Source organism: Dichotomopilus funicola (assembly GCF_033296635.1).
Source record: "Dichotomopilus funicola strain CBS 141.50 unplaced genomic scaffold C8A04scaffold_2, whole genome shotgun sequence".
NCBI classification, from domain to species: domain Eukaryota; kingdom Fungi; phylum Ascomycota; class Sordariomycetes; order Sordariales; family Chaetomiaceae; genus Dichotomopilus; species Dichotomopilus funicola.
The window spans coordinates 214,921-233,881 of NW_026944023.1; the positions used below are offsets into that span (position 1 = coordinate 214,921).

The window sequence follows — 18,961 nt, forward strand, 5'->3', positions numbered from 1 at the left end:
GCGAAATATTGGTGAAAAGTAGATATCTGACATCGACTTCCCCCCTTTCCCTTTCCACCTGAGGAGACCATCCCATTCCATCCCCGCCTTCATTCAAGCCCACCCTTCCCAAGCCAACGACGCAGCCGTCGCCAACGTCGCCAACACCTCCCACGCCGCCATCGGCCGCCACCCAGGACCCTGCGCGCCAAGAATGATCGCGGCCGGGATCCTGAACAGCGTCAGCGCAAAGAAAGTCCTGTTCTCCTGGTAGGCGGCCAGGGTGTAGTAGGCGCCGAGACCCGAGATGGCCACGCCGAACGCGGTGAGGGCGGGGCGAGCGGATTCTGGGAGTTGTCTGGTGGCTAGGGCCTGGCGGGGTGCGAGGAGGATGCTGGCGCCTTGGTAGAGGGCGCTGGCGCCGAAGATGTAGATTGTTATGGCTGCTGTGCTGGGCATTTTTGCGGAGGTTGTCCCTTTTTTGAGCGTGGGGGATGATAGAATTGAGATACGGGCAGGTGTGCTTAATTGTTTAAAGAGGGGGGTAGGTAGGTAAGTCACATTGAACTGCGTATAAGTCAGGGAGCTTCATGCAAAAATATCCAGTCAACACCTGCATTAAATACCGGAGCAACCCGCCCGGACAACGCCCGAGTCCGAGCTCCGCGCAGAAGTGCCGGAATCGCGGGGTTGCCGAGCCCGATGAGGTTTCGGGACAATTCCGAGCACGGGTTCTGATCCTCGACCAAATTGGATATTAAGTGCGTTAGGTACCGACTAGAGTTTGGAGTAATTAACGGCTGTCGGGGTCATGCTCGACAAGTTTTGGACACCAGCACGGCAAGCACGGCCGACGGCGTCACAAAATGTCCCTGCATGATCGGAAGTGTCGGCGTTGGGAAGCTCCTTCGAAACGGCATGCCGGCTCGTGCCGCAGCTGCATGTCATTCATTCCACTGAGGGCAGCTCAGCTGCTCCTTTCGGTGACAAACCGACAACACAGCAGACGCATCGTACCTATGGGCATGGACCGTGGGTCGATACGGATCATCGTGTCTCCATTTCGGATTTGCAATCTAGGACCGACAACCAGGCCGTGGGGCATTAGGACCTAAAGGCCGATGCTTCGTGCATGGAAGAGGTCTCTTTTTGCGATGGTTGGATCAATTACACTTCCCGTTCATATTGTTGGGTTGTCTTCAGTGGACCTATTGTTTTATCGAGGCTAACTAGTTAATCGGGGCCTGTTAGTTGCGGCTCCACCTCTTCCCCAGCTCCATGCAACCAACAGCTGCGGTAAAGTACCATTGAAATATTTCCAACCCACACCTCACGCACGAGGCCAGATTGCTCCAACGGATCTGGGCACCGCCAGATTTGGGGTTACCACCCAATCACTTCCCGTGATGCGCCGCTCGCTAGTGGTTGCAGCATCCCAATGAACGTCCGCGACCCCTTCAACCTTCGCAACGGCAGCTTGAACCGGCCTTCAATCGCCACGTGGAAGGGCAACAGGAGCTACCATACGAACAACGCAGGCGTTAGGAGTAATAATAACGACAGCTTTGCTCCTCTGCATCATATCATTCGCACCGCTGCAACCGCCACCCAGTCTGCCGCTGCTGAGATCCGCGACAAGGCCACCGAGGCCGTCCAAACGGCACAGCAGGCTCTCGCAGAGGCCACGTCTGCCGCTCTCGACGCCGACACCGATCTCGACGGTACCAAGTCCAACCTCGATCTCGAAAAGGCTGTAAGGTCACCTCCGCAGTCGAGAAGGCTGCCCTCTAATCCCGCACAACCTAACGACCGAACCCTCCCTAACAACGAACACCGCGACCACTCCCAACAACAGCAACAACAACCCGAGGACATGTCCTTCGCCGTCCCCAAAAATGTCCCCTCCTTCTCCAACCCCCAACGCCACTTCGAAGACCAGCTCTGGGCCCCCGCCGCCTCCCGCCAACGCCCCACAGCGTCCTCTGTCCTAAACAACGTCCAAGACTTCATTGCCTCAGGCGGCAGTAGTAGAGGGGGCGCCGGCCTGCCCATGTACAAGGATAAACCGTACCTGTACCCGCCAGGGGGCGGCGGGGGGTCATATGTGCCTGGGGGCAGAAGGCGGAGGAAGAGGACGTGTTTGTTTATGTTGGTTGTGTTGGGGGTGTTGGTGTGGTGGTCGGGGTTGTTTGCGGGGCATGGGGAAAGTGCGGTGGATAGGTTGAATCAGTGGAAGGGGTGGTTGGGGAGAGAGGATGGGGGTGGAAGGGTGGATTGGGGGGAGAGGAGACAGCATGTGGTGGAGGCGATGGAGTTGAGTTGGGATGCGTATGAGAGATACGCTTGGGGTGGGTTTTTTCTCCTCCTCGCTCGGGTGAAGTATTCAAGATTCAAAAGTATGGGGAGCTAACTACGGTTACACAGGATATGACGAGTTCCATCCTGAGTCTAGGACGGGCAAGAACATGGCGCCCAAGGGTCTGGGCTGGATCATCATCGACTCGCTCGACACGCTGATGATTATGAACATGACGTCGCGACTGACACATGCCCGTGAGTGGCTGGCCAAGTCCCTGACCTGGGACCAGAACCAGGACGTCAACACCTTCGAGACCACCATCCGTATGCTGGGCGGTTTGCTCTCGGCACACTACCTGTCTACCGAGTACCCCGAACTGGCCCCAATACCGGACGACGACCCCGGAACCGCAGGCGAGGACTTGTACTTAGAGAAGGCTAAGGACCTGGCGGACCGGCTGATGGCTGCGTTTGACTCGCCGTCCGGCGTACCGTATGCCAGTGTCAACTTGGCCAAGTACGAAGGCATCCAGTCGCATGCCGACAACGGGGCATCGTCGACCGCGGAAACGACGACGCTGCAGCTCGAGTTCAAGTACCTCGCCAAGCTCACGGGCGAGAAAGAGTTCTGGGACCGGGCCGAGAAGGTGATGAAGGTGGTGGACGACAACGGCGCGGTCGATGGGCTCGTGCCCATTTTTATCTACGCAACCACAGGCAAATTCCAGGGGGGCAACATCCGGCTCGGGAGCCGCGGCGACTCGTACTACGAGTATCTGATCAAGCAGTACCTCCAGACCAACAAGAAGGAGCCCATCTACCGCGACATGTGGCGCGATGCCATGCAGGGCGTGCGCAAGCACCTCATCACATACACCGAACCCTCCCAATTCACCATTCTCGGCGAGCGGCCCGGCGGTCTCACCGGCGCCCTATCCCCCAAAATGGACCACCTCGTCTGCTTCATGCCCGGCACCATCGCGCTAGCCGTCACCGACGGCCTGACCGAGGCCGAAGCGCGCAAGCTGCCGACCTGGACCGCGCAGGACGACGCCGACATGCAGCTCGCCCGCGAGCTCATGCACACCTGCTGGGGCATGTACAAATACATGGCCACCGGCCTCGCGGCCGAAATCACCTACTTCAAAATCGCCGACCCCCCACTTCCCGAATCCGCACCGCACCAGGCCCCGGCCGAATTCGACCCGGCCCCGGACGCCCCCTGGCGCGCCGACTTCGAAGTCCGCCAGTTCGACAGCCACAACCTCCAGCGGCCTGAGGCGGTCGAGAGTTTGTTGTACATGTGGCGCATCACGGGCGACGTGCGGTACCGCGAGTGGGGGTGGGAAATGTTTAAGAGCTTTGCCAACTACACGGCGGTATCCGAGGGCGGCACGGGCGGGTTCACGAGCTTGTCTAATGCTAACAAGATCCCACCTATTACGAGGGATAATATGGAGAGTTTCTGGCTGGCGGAGACGCTCAAGTATTTCTATTTGCTGTTTTCGGATAGCGATTTGCTGCCGCTGGATAAGATTGTGTTGAATACGGAGGCACATCCGCTGCCGCGGTTTGAGATGGGGCCGTTGTTTGAGACGGGGTGGAAGAGGAAGGCTAGGGGGGCTGATGGGAAGATTGTGGAGGAGGAGAAGGAGAGTGAGTGATGGGGAGGGATGTATACTGCGTTGTGGCATCTTGTCTTTTTTGGGGCTACCGGGCGTATTTGTTCAGAAAAAAGTACAATGTGCATTCATGACCGGCGTTGGGAAATATTGAATATTACGAAGAATAGTCCAATCTCGATGATAAATTGCGCTTCTGTGATGAATTGGGTTTCTCACTATTTCGTTTGTGACAGCTTACATCCGACGTAAACCAAAATCCATCAGGGGGGATTGGAACTCAACGCAAAACAGGAAAAATAGAACAAAGAGAACAGAAAATGGATGAAGAGAAAAGCAGCGAACTGGACGTTGACCGAATACCCCCCCAAACTCAATTTATACCCCATTGTACTTATCACAGCGTAGTGTACTCCTCCTTGTCTGAGGACGTCATCTTCAGGATTCGAGCTGTGTGCTCGCCCTGATTGGCGGTATCGGCCTCTGTATGTCTTACCTGCCACGCGACGGAACCCCCCTCCTCCTCCCGCGGATCGCCCACCCGAGACAGGATGATCTGATCTTTGAGAGGGGGGACCAAAGCCTTGTTACGACGCCCAAATCGGCTTGTGATAACCAGCGTCTTAGGCGTAGTTAGGCGGTAATTACATCCCCGGGTTTGAGATTCTTGTCGGCCTCGGCATCGACTGCTTCACATCATTGGGCTATGCTATCTATCGGCTTTATCATGTTTGTGAGAACGGATGGGTGCACTCAAAATGGCTGGCGCGGGGGTGGCTAGCTAGCCTGATGATTGTGCTATTCTCGCCCAGCCGCGGTGCTGAGGGGTCTCGTTGATGAATCCCTTGGTACGCATGTGGCTGCGGGGATCAGCTGACTGGTTTGCTGTCCGGTAGGTTCTAATCGCTTGATGTGTGGATGCGCACTTGATATTCCGACGGGAAGGAAACTAAAAATAAGTTGACTCTTTCGAATTAAAACAGCGACGTTTTTGAAAGGACAGCTCGAAAGACTTCTTCCCTTGCGGATGTTGTTGAGGATGAAGTTGTCCCATCTTCAGCAATTTCAAGTTATCCTCATAACCCTAACCCCGAGGCGTTAGCACATGAGAATGGGATCGGGAAAGTGGGGAATGCCACGCAGCCGATTCCCAATTCCCACACTCCGTGACACGGTGACACCCACACACCCACATTTCCCTTGAACCGGCCCAACGGCAGCCAATCCCACAAGGGCAATAATGGCCCCATCGGGTTCGATTGTTGGAAGGATGAAAGCGCAAAAAGGGCAGGCCGCTGGATCCCAGAGCCCACTGATAAGCACCAGCTTCGGCTTTTGTGCTGCCGAGAGAGTCTTCCCTGAGGATCCTACTTTCTTAATCCTTTTTTTGACACTTGAGACGAGCATGTCTTCTTCCATGCTTTTCTGAACGAGGCAGTGAAAGCACATTGGATTCTGCGAATACGCTTGATTCGGCCGACCCAGACGAAAGGCGGGAATCCGAGTTCGAATTCTTGGCCAGCCTCGACCTGACGAGTGAGCTGGAGGTAAAGATGGGATGAGACGTCAAATGTGGAGGCAAACCGCCGCAGACACGCACTACCGCCCATCTACCTGTCAGACCATTGCATATCGCTCGGCCGATCACCGGCTAGAGGAGAGACGATCACGATTAGGAAGGTTCAAGACTTAAGGCTGTCGCAATCCGATTTGTGGCCCGAGAAGCCTTGTGTCTTGTTGGTTACTTGAGTTTCGTGGGACAGCCTTGCCTGGCATTGTCCTACCCGTTTTCTTGGTTTCGTTATTGGAGTTGTGGAGGGTTCCGCACCGGCGCTTCCCAACCCGAGTCAGTCGGCCGTCTTTCGCCGTGAAACAACGGGAAACATCGAGACGCTTCGCAGATAGACTTCGAGACACCCACGGAGCAGCCTCCGAGGGGGTGTTGCCTGCCCAACCACGCCGGAAGTCTACGACATACGCAACGCCGGATAAGGAGCGCGAAACGATCAGGCGTATTACTGGAGCGCCCACCACCGAAAATGCGCGTCTCAGACGACCTCGAGATGGCCGACTTCCGCCCCAAGGAAGACGACGACCCTTTTGCCTCGCGCTCACATCCCATCGGCGGCCGCCACGGCCACAACCGACTTCGGCGCGGCAACGACCTCGGCTTTGGCAACAGAAGCTACGGTGACACCGTCCGGGGCTGGATAGACTCGTTCCGCCGCGACCCAGGCCGTCACGTCACGCCGGCCGCGGCGATCACGTCCGAAGACCCCCGGCAGCGACATCGACACGGGCACGGCTATGGGCATGGGACTGGGCATGGGCATCATGAACATCGGCATCGGGCGTCGTCGTCGGTTGCGACGGCAGATGCATCGGGAGTGGGGATGGGAACGGGGGTGTTGAATGGGTTGGATGAATCGAAGCCGTCGTCGTCGTTCTCTTCTTCGTCGGCTGGTGGGAGAGCCGGTCGGTCACGGGGTGGAAGGGGAGGCACATCACATTATTTTGACTTACATGCGGCGAACGTTGGGACGGCGAATACGCTGCTCTCCAGGGAGTTGAAGTCGAGGCATCTGCAGATGATTGCGATTGGGGGTTCAATAGGTGGGTACTCTCTCTCCAGGTTCGAGAATTGTCGACATCATACTAATACTAACACGGTCGTTCAGGTACCGGCCTCTTTGTTGCCTCTGGAAAAGCGCTGCACACCGGTGGTCCCGGCGCTGTTCTCATCGCCTATCTCTTCATCGGCTGCATGCTCTACTGCACCGTCCAGGCCCTCGGCGAACTCGCTGTTACCTTTCCCGTGGCCGGTTCCTTTTCGGCTTACTCGACACGGTTTCTCGACCCAGCGTGGGGGTTCACCATGGGCTGGAAGTTCGTATTTCTCCCGGATAGCCGACCAAGGGTAGGGGGCGGTCCTCGCTGACAGTGTCAATACAGTTACGCTCTACAATGGTTGATGGTATTACCACTCGAAATCATTGCGGCTTCTATTACTGTCGGTTATTGGAACAGCGAGATCAGTCGTGCCATTTTCATCACGGTATTTTTGTTTATCATTCTCGTGATAAACCTCTTTGGGGTTAAGGGCTATGGTGAAGCCGAGTTTGTCTTTGCCATTGTAAAGATCACAGCCGTGATCGGCTTCGTGTACGTACACCGTCCCCCCCCTTTCCGGCCTACTCGTACCTCTAACATCAACGTCCGCAGTCTCTTGGGTATCGTAATCAACATTGGAGGCTACCCCAATGACGGTTACATCGGTGGCCGGTACTGGCAGTCACCAGGCGCGTTCAACAACGGCTTCAAGGGCCTCTGCGCTGTGTTCGTAACCGCCGCTTTTGCGTTCACAGGTACTGAGCTCGTCGGGTTAGCCGCCGCCGAGACCGCAAACCCCCGACGCTCGCTCCCGACAGCCATCAAACAAGTATTCTGGCGTATCACGCTCTTCTACATCGTCAGCCTAACCTTAATCGGCCTACTCGTACCCTACAACCACCCACGACTCCTCGGCGCCAAATCCGCCGCCGACGCCTCCGCTTCCCCCTTCGTAATCGCCATCGAATCCGCCGGTATCTCCGTCCTTCCCGCCGTCATGAACAGCGTAATCCTCATCGCCGTCCTCTCCGTCGGCAACTCGGCCGTCTTCGGCTCCTCCCGCACCCTCGCCGCCCTCGCCGACCAGCGCCAAGCCCCTTCCATCCTGGGCTACGTCGACCGCCGCGGCCGCCCGCTCGTCGCCATCCTCGTCGCCTCCGCCTTCGGCCTCCTCGGCTACCTCGCCGACCTCGACAGCCAATCCGACGTCCTCAACTGGCTCCTCGCCGTCTCTGGCCTCTCCTCCGTCTTCACCTGGGGCTCCATCTGCCTCGCTCACATCCGCTTCCGCCGCGCCTGGCGCGCCAAGGGCCGCAGTCTCCGCGAACTCGCCTTCCGCTCCCAAGTCGGCGTCGCCGGGTCCTGGGTCGGCCTCGTGCTTAACATCCTCGTGCTGGTCGCTCAGTTCTGGACCGCCGCCTGGCCTGTCCCTTTACCCGCCGCGTCATCCTCCACCAAGGGGAATACCCTCGGCATGAACGAAAAGAACCCAACCCTCCCAACCTGGCCCTCAGCAGCCACCACCGCAGCAGCCGCCTTCCTCCTCCACCCCCACAACACCGCCACCACAGACGCCAGTCTCGGCGGAGGCCAATCCTCCGGCGGCGCGGCCGTGGTACCGATCGATTCGCCGCGGGACGTAGCACAGAATTTCTTTTTGCAGTATCTCTGCGCGCCGATTGTGTTGGTGGTGTATCTGGGGTATAAGTTTTGGTTTCGGACAAAAGTGGTGCGGATTGACGATATGGATGTGGACACGGGTCGGAGGGAATTGGGGAATCTGCCGATTTTGGTGTCGAGGGAGGTGGATGAGATGAAGGGAATGCCGAGGTGGAAGAAGGTTTATAAGTTTTTGTGTTGATTTCTTTTTTTTTCTGTCTATTTTCAACGGCTCTTTTTTTTCTTACATTCTCCCGGGCTTCAGGGCGGGATTTCCGCCCGGTTGAGTGGGTAGATATGGGCTTCGCAAGACTGGTATGGCTCTTTCTTGATGGTTGATTAGAAATTGAAAGGCAAACGGGCAAACGGGTGTGGGGAGGTTGGTGGTTTGGAATCGAGTAAATTCCATGTCATGGCTGGCGTTATTTCGGGGACTCTAATTATATACCCTTTCTTTCGCTTTTAGAAATCTGGTAGTTGATTATTACTTGTTTTACAACATGGTTAAACTGAAAAGCCCTTCGTGATATGTCTCGTAGATCGGAACATATATGGGTAATTCAAGAATATGGCCCGTGGGAGTCGGGAGGGAGGTCGTACACTCATGCAAGTTGACAAGACACATAACACACCGTATCCTGAAACGGGAACGAAAGGAGTTAAAAAAACTTGGCCCGTGTATTGGCACAATACCGTACATCACTCAATCAACAAAAAAGACCCCTATATGCGCGCCTCGCCATCGCCGTCCTGAACCCTAGACACACCAAGACCATCGTAAGTCGACAGGAAGAGTACAAACGGCCCTCCAGGTATCCCAATAGCGACAAGAAAAAAAGAGCTTGTCCGCCTGCTAAGGTATCCATCTGGCTCAAAGTCTAACGGGCTGGAGAGGTAGACAACACCTGGCAAAACCCGTAAAATATGTCTCAAGAAGACAAAAAGAAAAAAAGAGAAAAAAACTAGCGACCCAAAGCATTTTTGCCTTCATTTCTGGGGCGCAGACAATAAAAAGACACGTTAGTCATCAATAGTCAGTCAGTGGCTCCATCACCTGCGGGCCGTGCGCTGCTCGAGAAAAAGTCGAAAGGAAACGCTTAAAAGTCCCAGAAGTTATCCGACTTGGTCGGGGGCCCGCGAATGCCCTTCTTGGCCGGTTCGGGTGCATCCTCCTCCCCGTGAAGCCAGCCGCGTGAGGTGCCCTTTCGACCGCCCATACCGTCGCCGGCAATGGCGATCCCGCGCTCGCGCTCAATGTTCTCACTGTTGGGGTTGCTATTTTCCTTGCGCGAGACCGGCGACTCATCGGATGGAGCCCAGTTGCTCTCCATCATGCGCACAGCCTTCTTGCGGTCCTCGCCCATTTTGGGAGCCTCGCTGGTGCTGTCGTGCTGCGGGGACTCGTCCGTCATGCTGAAGTGAGCGCCAAAGTGCTTTTGCCGGTCCTTAAGGTTGGTGATGTTCCCGAGAGGAGGCGGGCCGGGCGAAGGGACGGTGCCGTCCTCGTGGTGCAGACGGTTGTCGTACAAGTGGAGGTTCTCGTTATGCATCGCGCCGCGGGGCAGGCGGCTAGCATTGTTGGCGTCTTCCCGGGCCGGGCCATCATCAACTAGTTCGAAGTGCGCCTCAGCATCCTTGCGCGGCTTGATCACTTGCGGGTGGGGAGCGGGGGTGTTCTCGAGGATGTCATTGTCGGCGCCCCAGTGACGGGTATTGTGGGCACGGTGTAGGCCGCGAGTAGCGACCGGCTTCTGGGGGGTAACGAAGTCGTCAAACGACCAGTTGCTGCCATGCTTGCTGCTCCTGTCGGGGGCGGGTGCAGGGGCCTTCGGCGTCGGGACCTCGGGAGCCTCCGAGCCGTCGTCAAGTTCAAAATGCTGGTACTTTCTAGGGTCCGGGCGGATGAAGCGGTTCACCTTCTGCGCCGGTTCCGGCGAATCCTTGTCTACCTCGTTCTCGTCCGTGTTGAAAAGCCTCATCGGTGTGAAGTTTTTGCCGGCCCCAATCTTGGGTGCAATCGCCTTGCTGGTCGAATCGGAGCGGTCGCGACCGTTAGAACCGTCCGCGGCTTCGTTCTCGTCCGTGTCAAAGAGGCGCATGGGCTGGAAGTTCTTGCCAGCTCCGGCCTTGGGGGCAATGACTTTGCTCGGGGACTGCGAGCGCTCGCGCCCGGCGCTGGGAGAGCCGGGATCTTCGACGGGCTCGTCGCCGAGGATTTCGGTAAAGGACCGCTGGCGGGGTCTCCTGCCTGCATAAGGTGAGATGACGGCCGCAGGGTTACTCTCCAGCTCCTCGCGCGAAGCGAACAAGTCAAGGGTGGCGTGCGGGTCGCGCATGGCGTTCGAGCTGCCACGGGAGCGGTTGGGAAGTGTCTCCGCAATGGGAGCCGCAGCGCTACCTTCGCCCTTGGCGCATTTTTCGATGAGCGTAACTTGATCTTTGACGTCGCGAATAGGCCAGTTTGCGCCGGACCTGCCAATGACATCGACCTGCTTCAAAAGCGCGCCTTGGTCCCAGCTCTGCCGGATCTGTGTGATCTTGCCGTCGGCGTTGAAGGCCACGATGTGGCTCTGGAAAAGCGGGGAGGGTTAGTGGGGTTGTCGCAAACAATGGCATCCGGCTACCTTAATCTACCCAGGTTTACTAAGTACTCACCACAACGATCTGGACGGTGCGGTCGGCTAGGAAGTTGTCGTCCAGGCCGGGGAGGTAAGGGCCGCCGCTGCTCACAAACTCCAACGTGGTGTCGGCCTCGAGCGCAAGCGCAGTCTGGTTCTCAATGGCGAAAAGGGCGGCCTCCTTCTTCTTCTTGATCTTGTTGCGCACCGAGGAAAGGTGCTTAATGATCTCGGTTGCGCCCGTGAAGCTAGTAGTCGTGGTGATGTAGTGGAGCGCCGCGTCGTCTGCGAGGGCCGACGAGTTCGGCGACGCTAAAAACTGCCTGTACGCAGCCTGGAGCGCCATCGTGTCCGGTGACTAGGTAACTTGGGAGTCTCTTTTTGGTGTATCCTGACGCTGTGAAATTTCCCGTGTCAAGGATCAGGTGTTCTCGTTCGAGGTCGGCAAATGTGCAAATATTTGGGGAAGCGAAAGGGAAACGGAAAGACCACAAAAATTCACAGGAAAGAAAGTCGCGAGGAAGGATTAACAAAAACAGAGCGGGTCCTCGGTGTTGCCGCGGAAGGGAAAGGCCGGTGGGATGATGGGACGACATGCATGGGGAAGGGGTAAACACATCGCTCCCCTGGCTTGGCAGGCCCCAAAGTTCGCAAGTTTGAAGTTGCAGAGCTACCGACAGTTGCCATGCAGCTACACGCTGTGTTGACATGCAGCTGCTGCGCGGCTGCCCATTCGCGCCTCCTTCTCACAAACACGCCGTCGCCAGGGTACCCAGTCAGGGAAGCATCAGTGTTTACACTACAATTGGCAAGCGTCTGCTTTGAGAACCGCAAGACCCTGACTAGCCTCAGTCGGGCGCAAACGCCTCCAGCTCCATTCTGGAAAGCATCTGCCTTGTCATCTGATTCCATCTCCAAATGTGTATCTCATTGACTGTTACGGGTAGTCGCGCCTGCTTTGTTCGTCGACACTTTATAGTAGGCTGTAGAAAGGGGAAGGAGGGGCAGCGCATGTTGAGGGGCCTCGGCCGGGCGATTCTTTTCGATCGTCGGCTCAGCAGACGTCACTTGAACCCCGCTGAGCATGGTTCCATATCAGCTGTCTTTTCAAGGTGGTTCAACCCGAGTTTAAAGAAAATTGTCAAGGCAAAAAAGTGAAAAAAAGGCCTTCCTGGCCAGGCGACTTGTGGTCAGCAATTTTCAGAACAAACCAAACAAACGCAGAGGTAGTTAACGCGCATGCATGCGCGCCGGCCTGGACCTGCGTTGTGCTTTGGTGGGAGCCTGCCCGGTTGCATTGCGGATGAAAGCCCCACAAACCGTTCTGTTTCAGGATGAGCCACGGGTCCACCACGTTCATCGCAGGGGTTCAACTGCTCCGGTCTGCGCTAACCCCTTGTGGCCACTTGCGCTGTGTGTTTTCTCAGTTCTCTAGACCAGTTGCAGTGTCAAGCATGTTTCCATCGTGCCTTTTTCGAACGTTTCGACAGCTTTTACTTCCATGCAAGAGGCAGCAAGAGCAATGGAATGGTGTCCGAAAACCTCCAGACGTAGACAGCCAATCCTGATGTTTTTATGCATCACCAGCTTCACCCACAACAACCAGTCAAGAACAATCCAAATGACTTATTTCCCTCCCTGGATCCTCAAACCCCGTCATTCGTCAGATTCTGGACGCAGTCGATCCCCCGGCAACCGCCCGCGGTCTAAATGTGGAAATCAATCCAAGACGACCTGTGATCATTTACCCTGCTTTATCCCCATCCTCATTTAGCTCGTCAAGCAAGACATGGGAAGATTTGCACTTCGTTTGAACCTCGCAAGTTGGACAATATCGCAATTGATGCAGCTCACCGTTCCAAAGGTTCTTGTTTCAGGTGAACAGGCTGCTAGCCACACGCGATGGTTGCCTCAACAAGATTGCCGATTCCAGCCCTACAATACGTCCGGACTCATGGCTAAGTCCTCATCTCAGCCAGTCTCGCCTTCACCCTCGGTGTCGATGGGGCTCGACCGAGAACCAGCCTCGCCGTGACCGTCGGACCGTCAAGCTGCGTCGAGTCCTGGTGCATGTCGTGGGTCATGTTTGTCTGAGCCGGACGGACAGCGTTGAATGCCCATTGCCACGTGTGTTCCTCTCATGACTGGCCGTGTCTTAGTCTGACGGTCTCACAAGGTAAATAACGGTAATATGTTGTTGTCTTCCCGCATCCCAGCCGTAGATCGAAACATGGTGTTGATAAAGGCCGTTCACGTGTGGTTCGCGGATTTGACCTGCCGGGTGATAAAGGGCCGAGTGCACCTTAGTCAAGCGGGCTGTCAAGTTCCCAGGCATTGCCCTTCGTATGTACTTTTTTCCTTGGTTGTCTCGTAGACGTGCCTCCTTTCATACCGGTATCAATCCCCAGCCCATAACCTAATCTGCTCAGCAACACCCCGACGACAACTCGACAACGACCCAACGTCCGCCAACGTCCGCTGAAAATGCGGATCAGACAGTCATCGCCAGCCCCCGGGGGGCTCCCCGTGCCAAAACCGACACTCCATACTTGGAAGAACCACGATGTTTACAACGGCATCCTCCACGCCCCACTCGCCACGCACGTGCAACTGATCCCGGCAAGCTCTCGAAGTGAGCAAGACCCTGGGAGCACTCAACCGGACCACAAGTGGATGTATCTCATCACGCTGTTCTACCCTTACCACCGCGCGTGTGAGATCTACCGCTCCCATGAGGATGTGTCCGGACTGGAGAAGCTGCTTGCTGGTATGGGCTGTGGGGTTAAAGGCGGTATCACTGCCCAACCGGGACCATTAAAGAATGGGACTGCCGAGGGCGATGGAGAGGGCAGTAGCAAATGCCAGAGCTGCCAAGTCCATGGCAATGAATCCGAGAGTCATGACGGAGAGAACGCAAACCAGAACCAGACCGGGTGCCGACACAACAACCTGAAAACCAAAATAGCCCCCGCCATCATGCTCACCACTCCAACAATATCCAGCCAAGCCGCTCTCCGGGATGCACAACGCTCCGCATTCCTAACAACCACCACCACAACCGAGACCGACACCGACGAGTCCACCTCGCCGTCAAGCACCACAGACGGCCTCCTCGATTTCTATTTCCAACCACCCACCCCCCAACCCACCACCATCCCAATCTCATCCACCGAAACCACCAACATCCCCAGTACCACAACCCCTACCCCACGTCCTGCCCCCTTCACCCCTTATCCCAACCACGCCTGCGCCCGAACCTGCTCCTGTCCCTGTCTCGGCCCCTCGCACCACGGCCCTCACTCCCAGATAAAGATAAAGACGGAGAAAGGGGCTGAGAACGCAAAACAACAGGCACAGATGAGAAGAAGACCGGCTATAGCAGACATCCGAGACGTGACAACAGCTGCAGAAGCTGCTATTCACTTGCAAAATCTGCTTTCTGCTGCTTTGTATGAACTTGAGGGGAGTAGAACACCACCGGCACCAACAGCATTAACGGCAAAAACAACAGCAGCGGTGGTAACGGGGAATAGCTGGGTGGGGATACCGCTGGCGTGGTTTTTGAAAAGGAGGATGGGGGATTGTTGGGGGGGCTGAAGTGGTGGATTGATCAAGGAGCGGTGGGTTGATCAGATGGGACGAGTTAGGATATTAATATGAAGGGACACAGCGTAGTGGACCAAGGAAAGATTGTCCATAACTACCCAAATGAGTACCCGGTCTTGGAACCAAGTAACAGAGAGGAGAAAAGTAGCGAAGGGGTCGATGGTGTGTATTGTATTGGATTTTCAGGAAAACTGTGGATCTCCCGAAGGGGGAAAACGATGAGCAGGAGTCTTGAGAAAAACAGCTTTTATATGCCAGATGTTCTTTGGGCCGGGGTGCATGGCTGAATGGGATGTCATTGGGGGTGTGTAATCTACGCTACGTATGAGCCGGATGTATAAATCCAAACCCTCCGCGCAAGCTTGGGCATTATGGGTTTAAGATTGTAAGAAAAGAACTTGGGGGACGGAAGGAATGAATGGAGTGAGTGTATTATATCTAGCGTCTGTCTCATGATGAGGACGCAGACGCTGCTAGGTTTATAGTGTAATGTATCATAGGTTTGATTATGCTCTACGGTGGATCACGATTGGCCTAAGGATCGTATTATGAAGGTCTTTAGTCTTAGAAAGTTAGCACCGTGGTACTGGATGGGTTCGTGTTTACACACTACACTTGTTATGACGAAAGACAATCGTCAATTACCACGGCAAATGCTACCCTATTATACTCGTGACACTTGTAAAAGGGTCCAAGTCAACATATGATGCTCAATTATTTGTCATTTTCCAACCCAACCCTTGTTGTGGAGATCCAAACACATCTAAATCTCCTCATACACATGCATGCAACCCCATCATCATCTCACAGTATCTCTCATCCCCCAGTCCCAGCACCTCTGCCTAACCACCCATTTTCCCAACCGCTTTCTCCATCTGCGCAAGAGAAGCCACAATATTCTCATTCATCGGCGGCGAGGTCTCCCACACACCGACAAAATTCGCACGTATAACCTCCTGCGCGAGCTGTATACACGCCTTGGGATCTTCCAGGAAGCACGGTTCTCCATCGGTGGGATTACTCGTCGCGACATGGCTCCTCTTAGCGTCATTGCTGTTGCTGCCGCTGCTGCTGCTGGCGGTGGTACTGTCGTCGCGCTGGGCTGTTCCGCTCCAAGTGAGTGCTGGCCGTCCCTGGTCCGAGTCAATCCACCTTCGTACGTCGGGTGTCTCGTCCCCCGCTGTTGTTGTCCCATCATCCACACCATCCGACCCCCGGTCAAGAAACACAATCGCCCCTTTATCGTAGTGTTCACCCCCTCCGCGATGCTTCTCACTGGGACTCGCTGCCACGCGCATCATAGTCAGCACCCCCCACGCCCACACCGCCAACATCAGATGCCCCGTCGCCAACACGCAAAACTCTCTCAGGCGGCCCCGCGGAAATGCTTTGGCACAGCGCAGCACTTGCGCCGCGTGCCACATCCCCTGACGGGCGTCGCGCGACGCTGCCCAGCGCTGTAAGGACGGGTATACGCGGCGGGCTTGGTGCTCGTCTTCTTTGCCGACGAAAAGCTGTATATCTGCGAGGGGGGTGTGCAGTTGGAAAAGGAGATTGTGGATGAGGAGGCCTTCGTACGGAGAAGGGGGAGAGTCATGGGGGCGGAGATGGTGCAGGGTAAGTTGGCGGAACGCTCGGAGTTGGGCGATGAGTTCGATGCGGCGGGAGTCGAGGAGAAGCGCAGTGGTGGTAGGTGTCTGGGACAACTTCGGGGTGACGTGTACTGAAAGGAGTTGGCGGTACTCCCAAACCAAAGACCAGACGGCGTGCAGATAGATGGAAGTGGCAAAAGCCCAGTCCACATGCGATTGATGTTCGGCAAGAACGTTGACGTCGCGGAGGATATCGACCAGGGAGGGGGGGCGTTTGTAGCCGCCAGATGATGCAAGATAACGGGCTTTAAACTCTTCGGCGGTGCTAGCAAACCAGAGCTCCCGGGGGGCTGGCAGGGGTAGGATCAGTTCGGCATAGGACATGAAAGGAGGGTTGAGTTGGGTCATGGATGCCTGGGCATCTCGAATGTAGACATGGAAAATGAGTCTTGGAAGTTAGCGTTGTGGTTCTTGACGCAGACAGAGAGAGCTAAAGGTTCGCTCACCTCTTCCAGGACTCATGCTGATGCCACTCCTTCCACTTTTCCTCCAGCACCTTGCCCTCGTCGAATGGGTGGATGACAGGATCGGGGTACGACGAATTATTGAACCGACCCCTGTAGCGCATCATCTGCAGATGTTAGGAGAGCTCGGTCTACAATGCTATGAATCTTACCGTGATTGGAATTGCCAAATCTACATCATATTAGTTTAGTTTGGAATTAGCGACAGTCGAGGTTAACTTACGACATTCAGTAATCTCCATTTTTCGTTTGTTGCCGCACCACAAGCCGACATCTTGCAGAAGCACCAACGCTTGGACTTTGTTGATCTCGGAAATGAACTCGTTGTTTTCCTCAAACTGCGCGAAGTTAGCAGCTGAAGTGCACACGGGGGCAGGACAGGGATGACTTGCCCTCTCGGGGATAGCAACTCCTACATTCGGTCAGTAAAACTCCAAAATAATGAAATCTAGTTGGGGAAACCTACGAATTGCCTCCTGCAACGCGAATGCAAACCGCCGAAAAGCCGGCACGGGCGTCAACACTGCCCCAGCGGCCACGGCACTGACCAAGAACTCAGGCCATTGGGCGTTGAGCGAAAACGAGCCGTAATGGATCCACGACGAGGGCTGGCGCATGTGGGCGGCCAGAAAGAGATTGATCCACGAATCCATGGTCTCTGCGGACGGGAAGGACGAGGCGACGCGGTTCGCCATGCGGGCCTCGCGGCAGGTGCTGAGCACGATGGCGAGGATCCTGTCACGACAGGACGGACGGAGGGTCTCTTTGGATACGCGGTTGATGGTGGGAGCACCGGTGGGAGCACCTCGGGAGGGGGTATCCTTATCCTGGACGACGTTTGTGGGCAAGGGGAGATGAGACTGGTCGGTGTAGCGATTGTCGGTGTTCTGGGGTATCCATCTCCACGGGGACTCGTCCCAGATCTTGATTAAGTTGGCTTTTATCTGGCTCACGTCGGCCACGCCCGCGGGGTCTCGGTTGTTGTCTGGGGCGGTTGTGGGTTCGGCCGCCGCGGTGCTCTGAGCCGGGCCGACGTTCCAGTGATTCAGTAAGTTGAAATTGAACTCGTTAAAATCGAGGGTCGTGTCGTCGTAAAAGTCCAAGGCGAACGGGTCCTGGGTGTCTGGAACCCGAGAAGCGTTGGGTACGGGCTGGTTGGGAGCGTACAAAACGCCGCGAAGGAAGTCGGGGAACTCGGCTGTTACACCTTCTTGAGCAGCGTACCCTACGACTGCATTATTTGAGGGGTACGAGTCATAGGTTGCAGGTACGGTTTGGCTTTGGCTCAGGGGAGTGGAAGCTGAAGCGTTTAGGGGCTGCAGCTGGGGATTGTTGCTAGCCGGGGTCATGGCGCCCTCTTTGTAGTCCTCGGGGCTTGCAGACGGGGCAGACGGAGCGTAGGAGGAAGAGGAGGACACGGGTAAACGATGGTGTAGGTGGCCTGGTGTATTCGACACAGCCGTAGAAAATTCAGGGGTGGACTTGTGGTGTCTCACGTAACTCGCGGGGGTGTGGTGGGCAGAACTAAGAGCAGCGTCCTCGGAGGGGACAACCTCGCAGGATAAACCGCGAGTCTTGCATCGGGTGCATCTGGGGGCGGTCGGTTAGCAAGGAAACAGATCCTGCGGGGAAGCGTGTGGCTTCGGGAACTTGCGGTTTGGAATCTTCGCATTTTACTCGCGCGCGGGCACATGCGGTGCAGGCCTGTCCTACCCTGCCGACGGAGGGGTCGCCGTTGAGCCGTCTGCGCTTCTTGCCATTGTCCTCGAGATGGTTGGTGCGGTGCCGTTTGAGCAGATCAGCGCGGGAGAAGCCTTTGGAGCAGACCTGCGTTCCGTGGTCAGTTTATCCATATCAACGTTATCGCCGTACCGGGCTTGGAGAGAGAAAGAGATAGAGAGAGCTACATCACACGTGAATCGTTTCCCAAGTGTATGGGATGCAATGTGTCTCTAGAGTTTAGTCAGCAAGTAGAGGAACAGCATGAGGGGCATTTCGAGGGAGGTTACTTGAAGATGCTCGGGGCGCGAGTATCGTCCTGGACATGGGCGCACGCGCAGTCAGCGACAATCACCTCCATTGATTAACTCCGTCGGCACACCTACGTAAGCAATCGGCACACTGATACAAGGGCTGGGCCTGGTTGTGGGTGTTTGGATCCGACGTACTCCCGCTTTCCGGGTCGGGTCGGGATGTGGGCGGGTGAGCCGGGGCTGGGACCGGGCCGGAGTTGGGAAATCCGGAGTTGTTGACTGGAACGGGTGGATTGTGGTGGGGTCCGGACGTCGGGCGGGCGACCGCCGGGACGACACGAGGGGCCGGGCCATGTGCCGGTGGGGGATCGGGATGAATGAGATAACCGATGGGGCTCGCCATGGTCAGTCAATTGGTGTTTCTCGGTTTGTGACAGGCAGTGGAACACCAGACACAGAGAACTGGCACTGCCAAGCGCG

General features: G+C 56.1%; 6 protein-coding genes across 6 annotated transcripts; 3 read left to right on the forward strand and 3 right to left on the reverse strand.

Annotated features, from left to right (window-relative positions):
* Nucleotides 1-93: 93 nt before the first annotated feature.
* On the reverse strand, nt 94-438 carry C8A04DRAFT_24190 (uncharacterized protein; the record flags this gene model as incomplete). Its single annotated transcript, XM_062779021.1, has 1 exon — nt 94-438. One exon carries the CDS (start codon nt 436-438, stop codon nt 94-96), a length of 345 nt encoding a protein of 114 aa, XP_062641014.1.
* Nucleotides 439-1,417: 979 nt separating this feature from the next.
* Nucleotides 1,418-3,941, forward strand: C8A04DRAFT_33798 (glycoside hydrolase; the record flags this gene model as incomplete). Its single annotated transcript, XM_062782605.1, has 2 exons — nt 1,418-2,327; nt 2,404-3,941. 2 exons carry the CDS (start codon nt 1,418-1,420, stop codon nt 3,939-3,941), a joined length of 2,448 nt encoding a protein of 815 aa, XP_062641015.1.
* Nucleotides 3,942-5,962: 2,021 nt separating this feature from the next.
* C8A04DRAFT_8844 (amino acid permease-domain-containing protein) lies at nt 5,963-8,370 on the forward strand (the record flags this gene model as incomplete). The annotated part of the gene is made up of 5 exons (XM_062785261.1): nt 5,963-6,252; nt 6,394-6,512; nt 6,578-6,785; nt 6,852-7,061; nt 7,122-8,370. 5 exons carry the CDS (start codon nt 5,963-5,965, stop codon nt 8,368-8,370), a joined length of 2,076 nt encoding a protein of 691 aa, XP_062641016.1.
* Nucleotides 8,371-9,265: 895 nt separating this feature from the next.
* C8A04DRAFT_8716 (uncharacterized protein) lies at nt 9,266-11,132 on the reverse strand (the record flags this gene model as incomplete). The annotated part of the gene is made up of 3 exons (XM_062785216.1): nt 9,266-10,113; nt 10,228-10,738; nt 10,824-11,132. 3 exons carry the CDS (start codon nt 11,130-11,132, stop codon nt 9,266-9,268), a joined length of 1,668 nt encoding a protein of 555 aa, XP_062641017.1.
* A 2,138-nt stretch (nt 11,133-13,270) lies between these two features.
* C8A04DRAFT_24194 (uncharacterized protein) lies at nt 13,271-14,383 on the forward strand (the record flags this gene model as incomplete). Its single annotated transcript, XM_062779022.1, has 1 exon — nt 13,271-14,383. One exon carries the CDS (start codon nt 13,271-13,273, stop codon nt 14,381-14,383), a length of 1,113 nt encoding a protein of 370 aa, XP_062641018.1.
* Nucleotides 14,384-15,234: 851 nt separating this feature from the next.
* C8A04DRAFT_33802 (zinc finger protein klf1) lies at nt 15,235-18,884 on the reverse strand (the record flags this gene model as incomplete). Its single annotated transcript, XM_062782606.1, has 7 exons — nt 15,235-16,432; nt 16,491-16,601; nt 16,728-16,863; nt 16,975-18,082; nt 18,126-18,335; nt 18,416-18,458; nt 18,610-18,884. The coding sequence occupies 7 exons, from the start codon at nt 18,882-18,884 to the stop codon at nt 15,235-15,237; spliced, it is 3,081 nt and encodes a 1,026-aa protein (XP_062641019.1).
* Nucleotides 18,885-18,961: the final 77 nt, after the last annotated feature.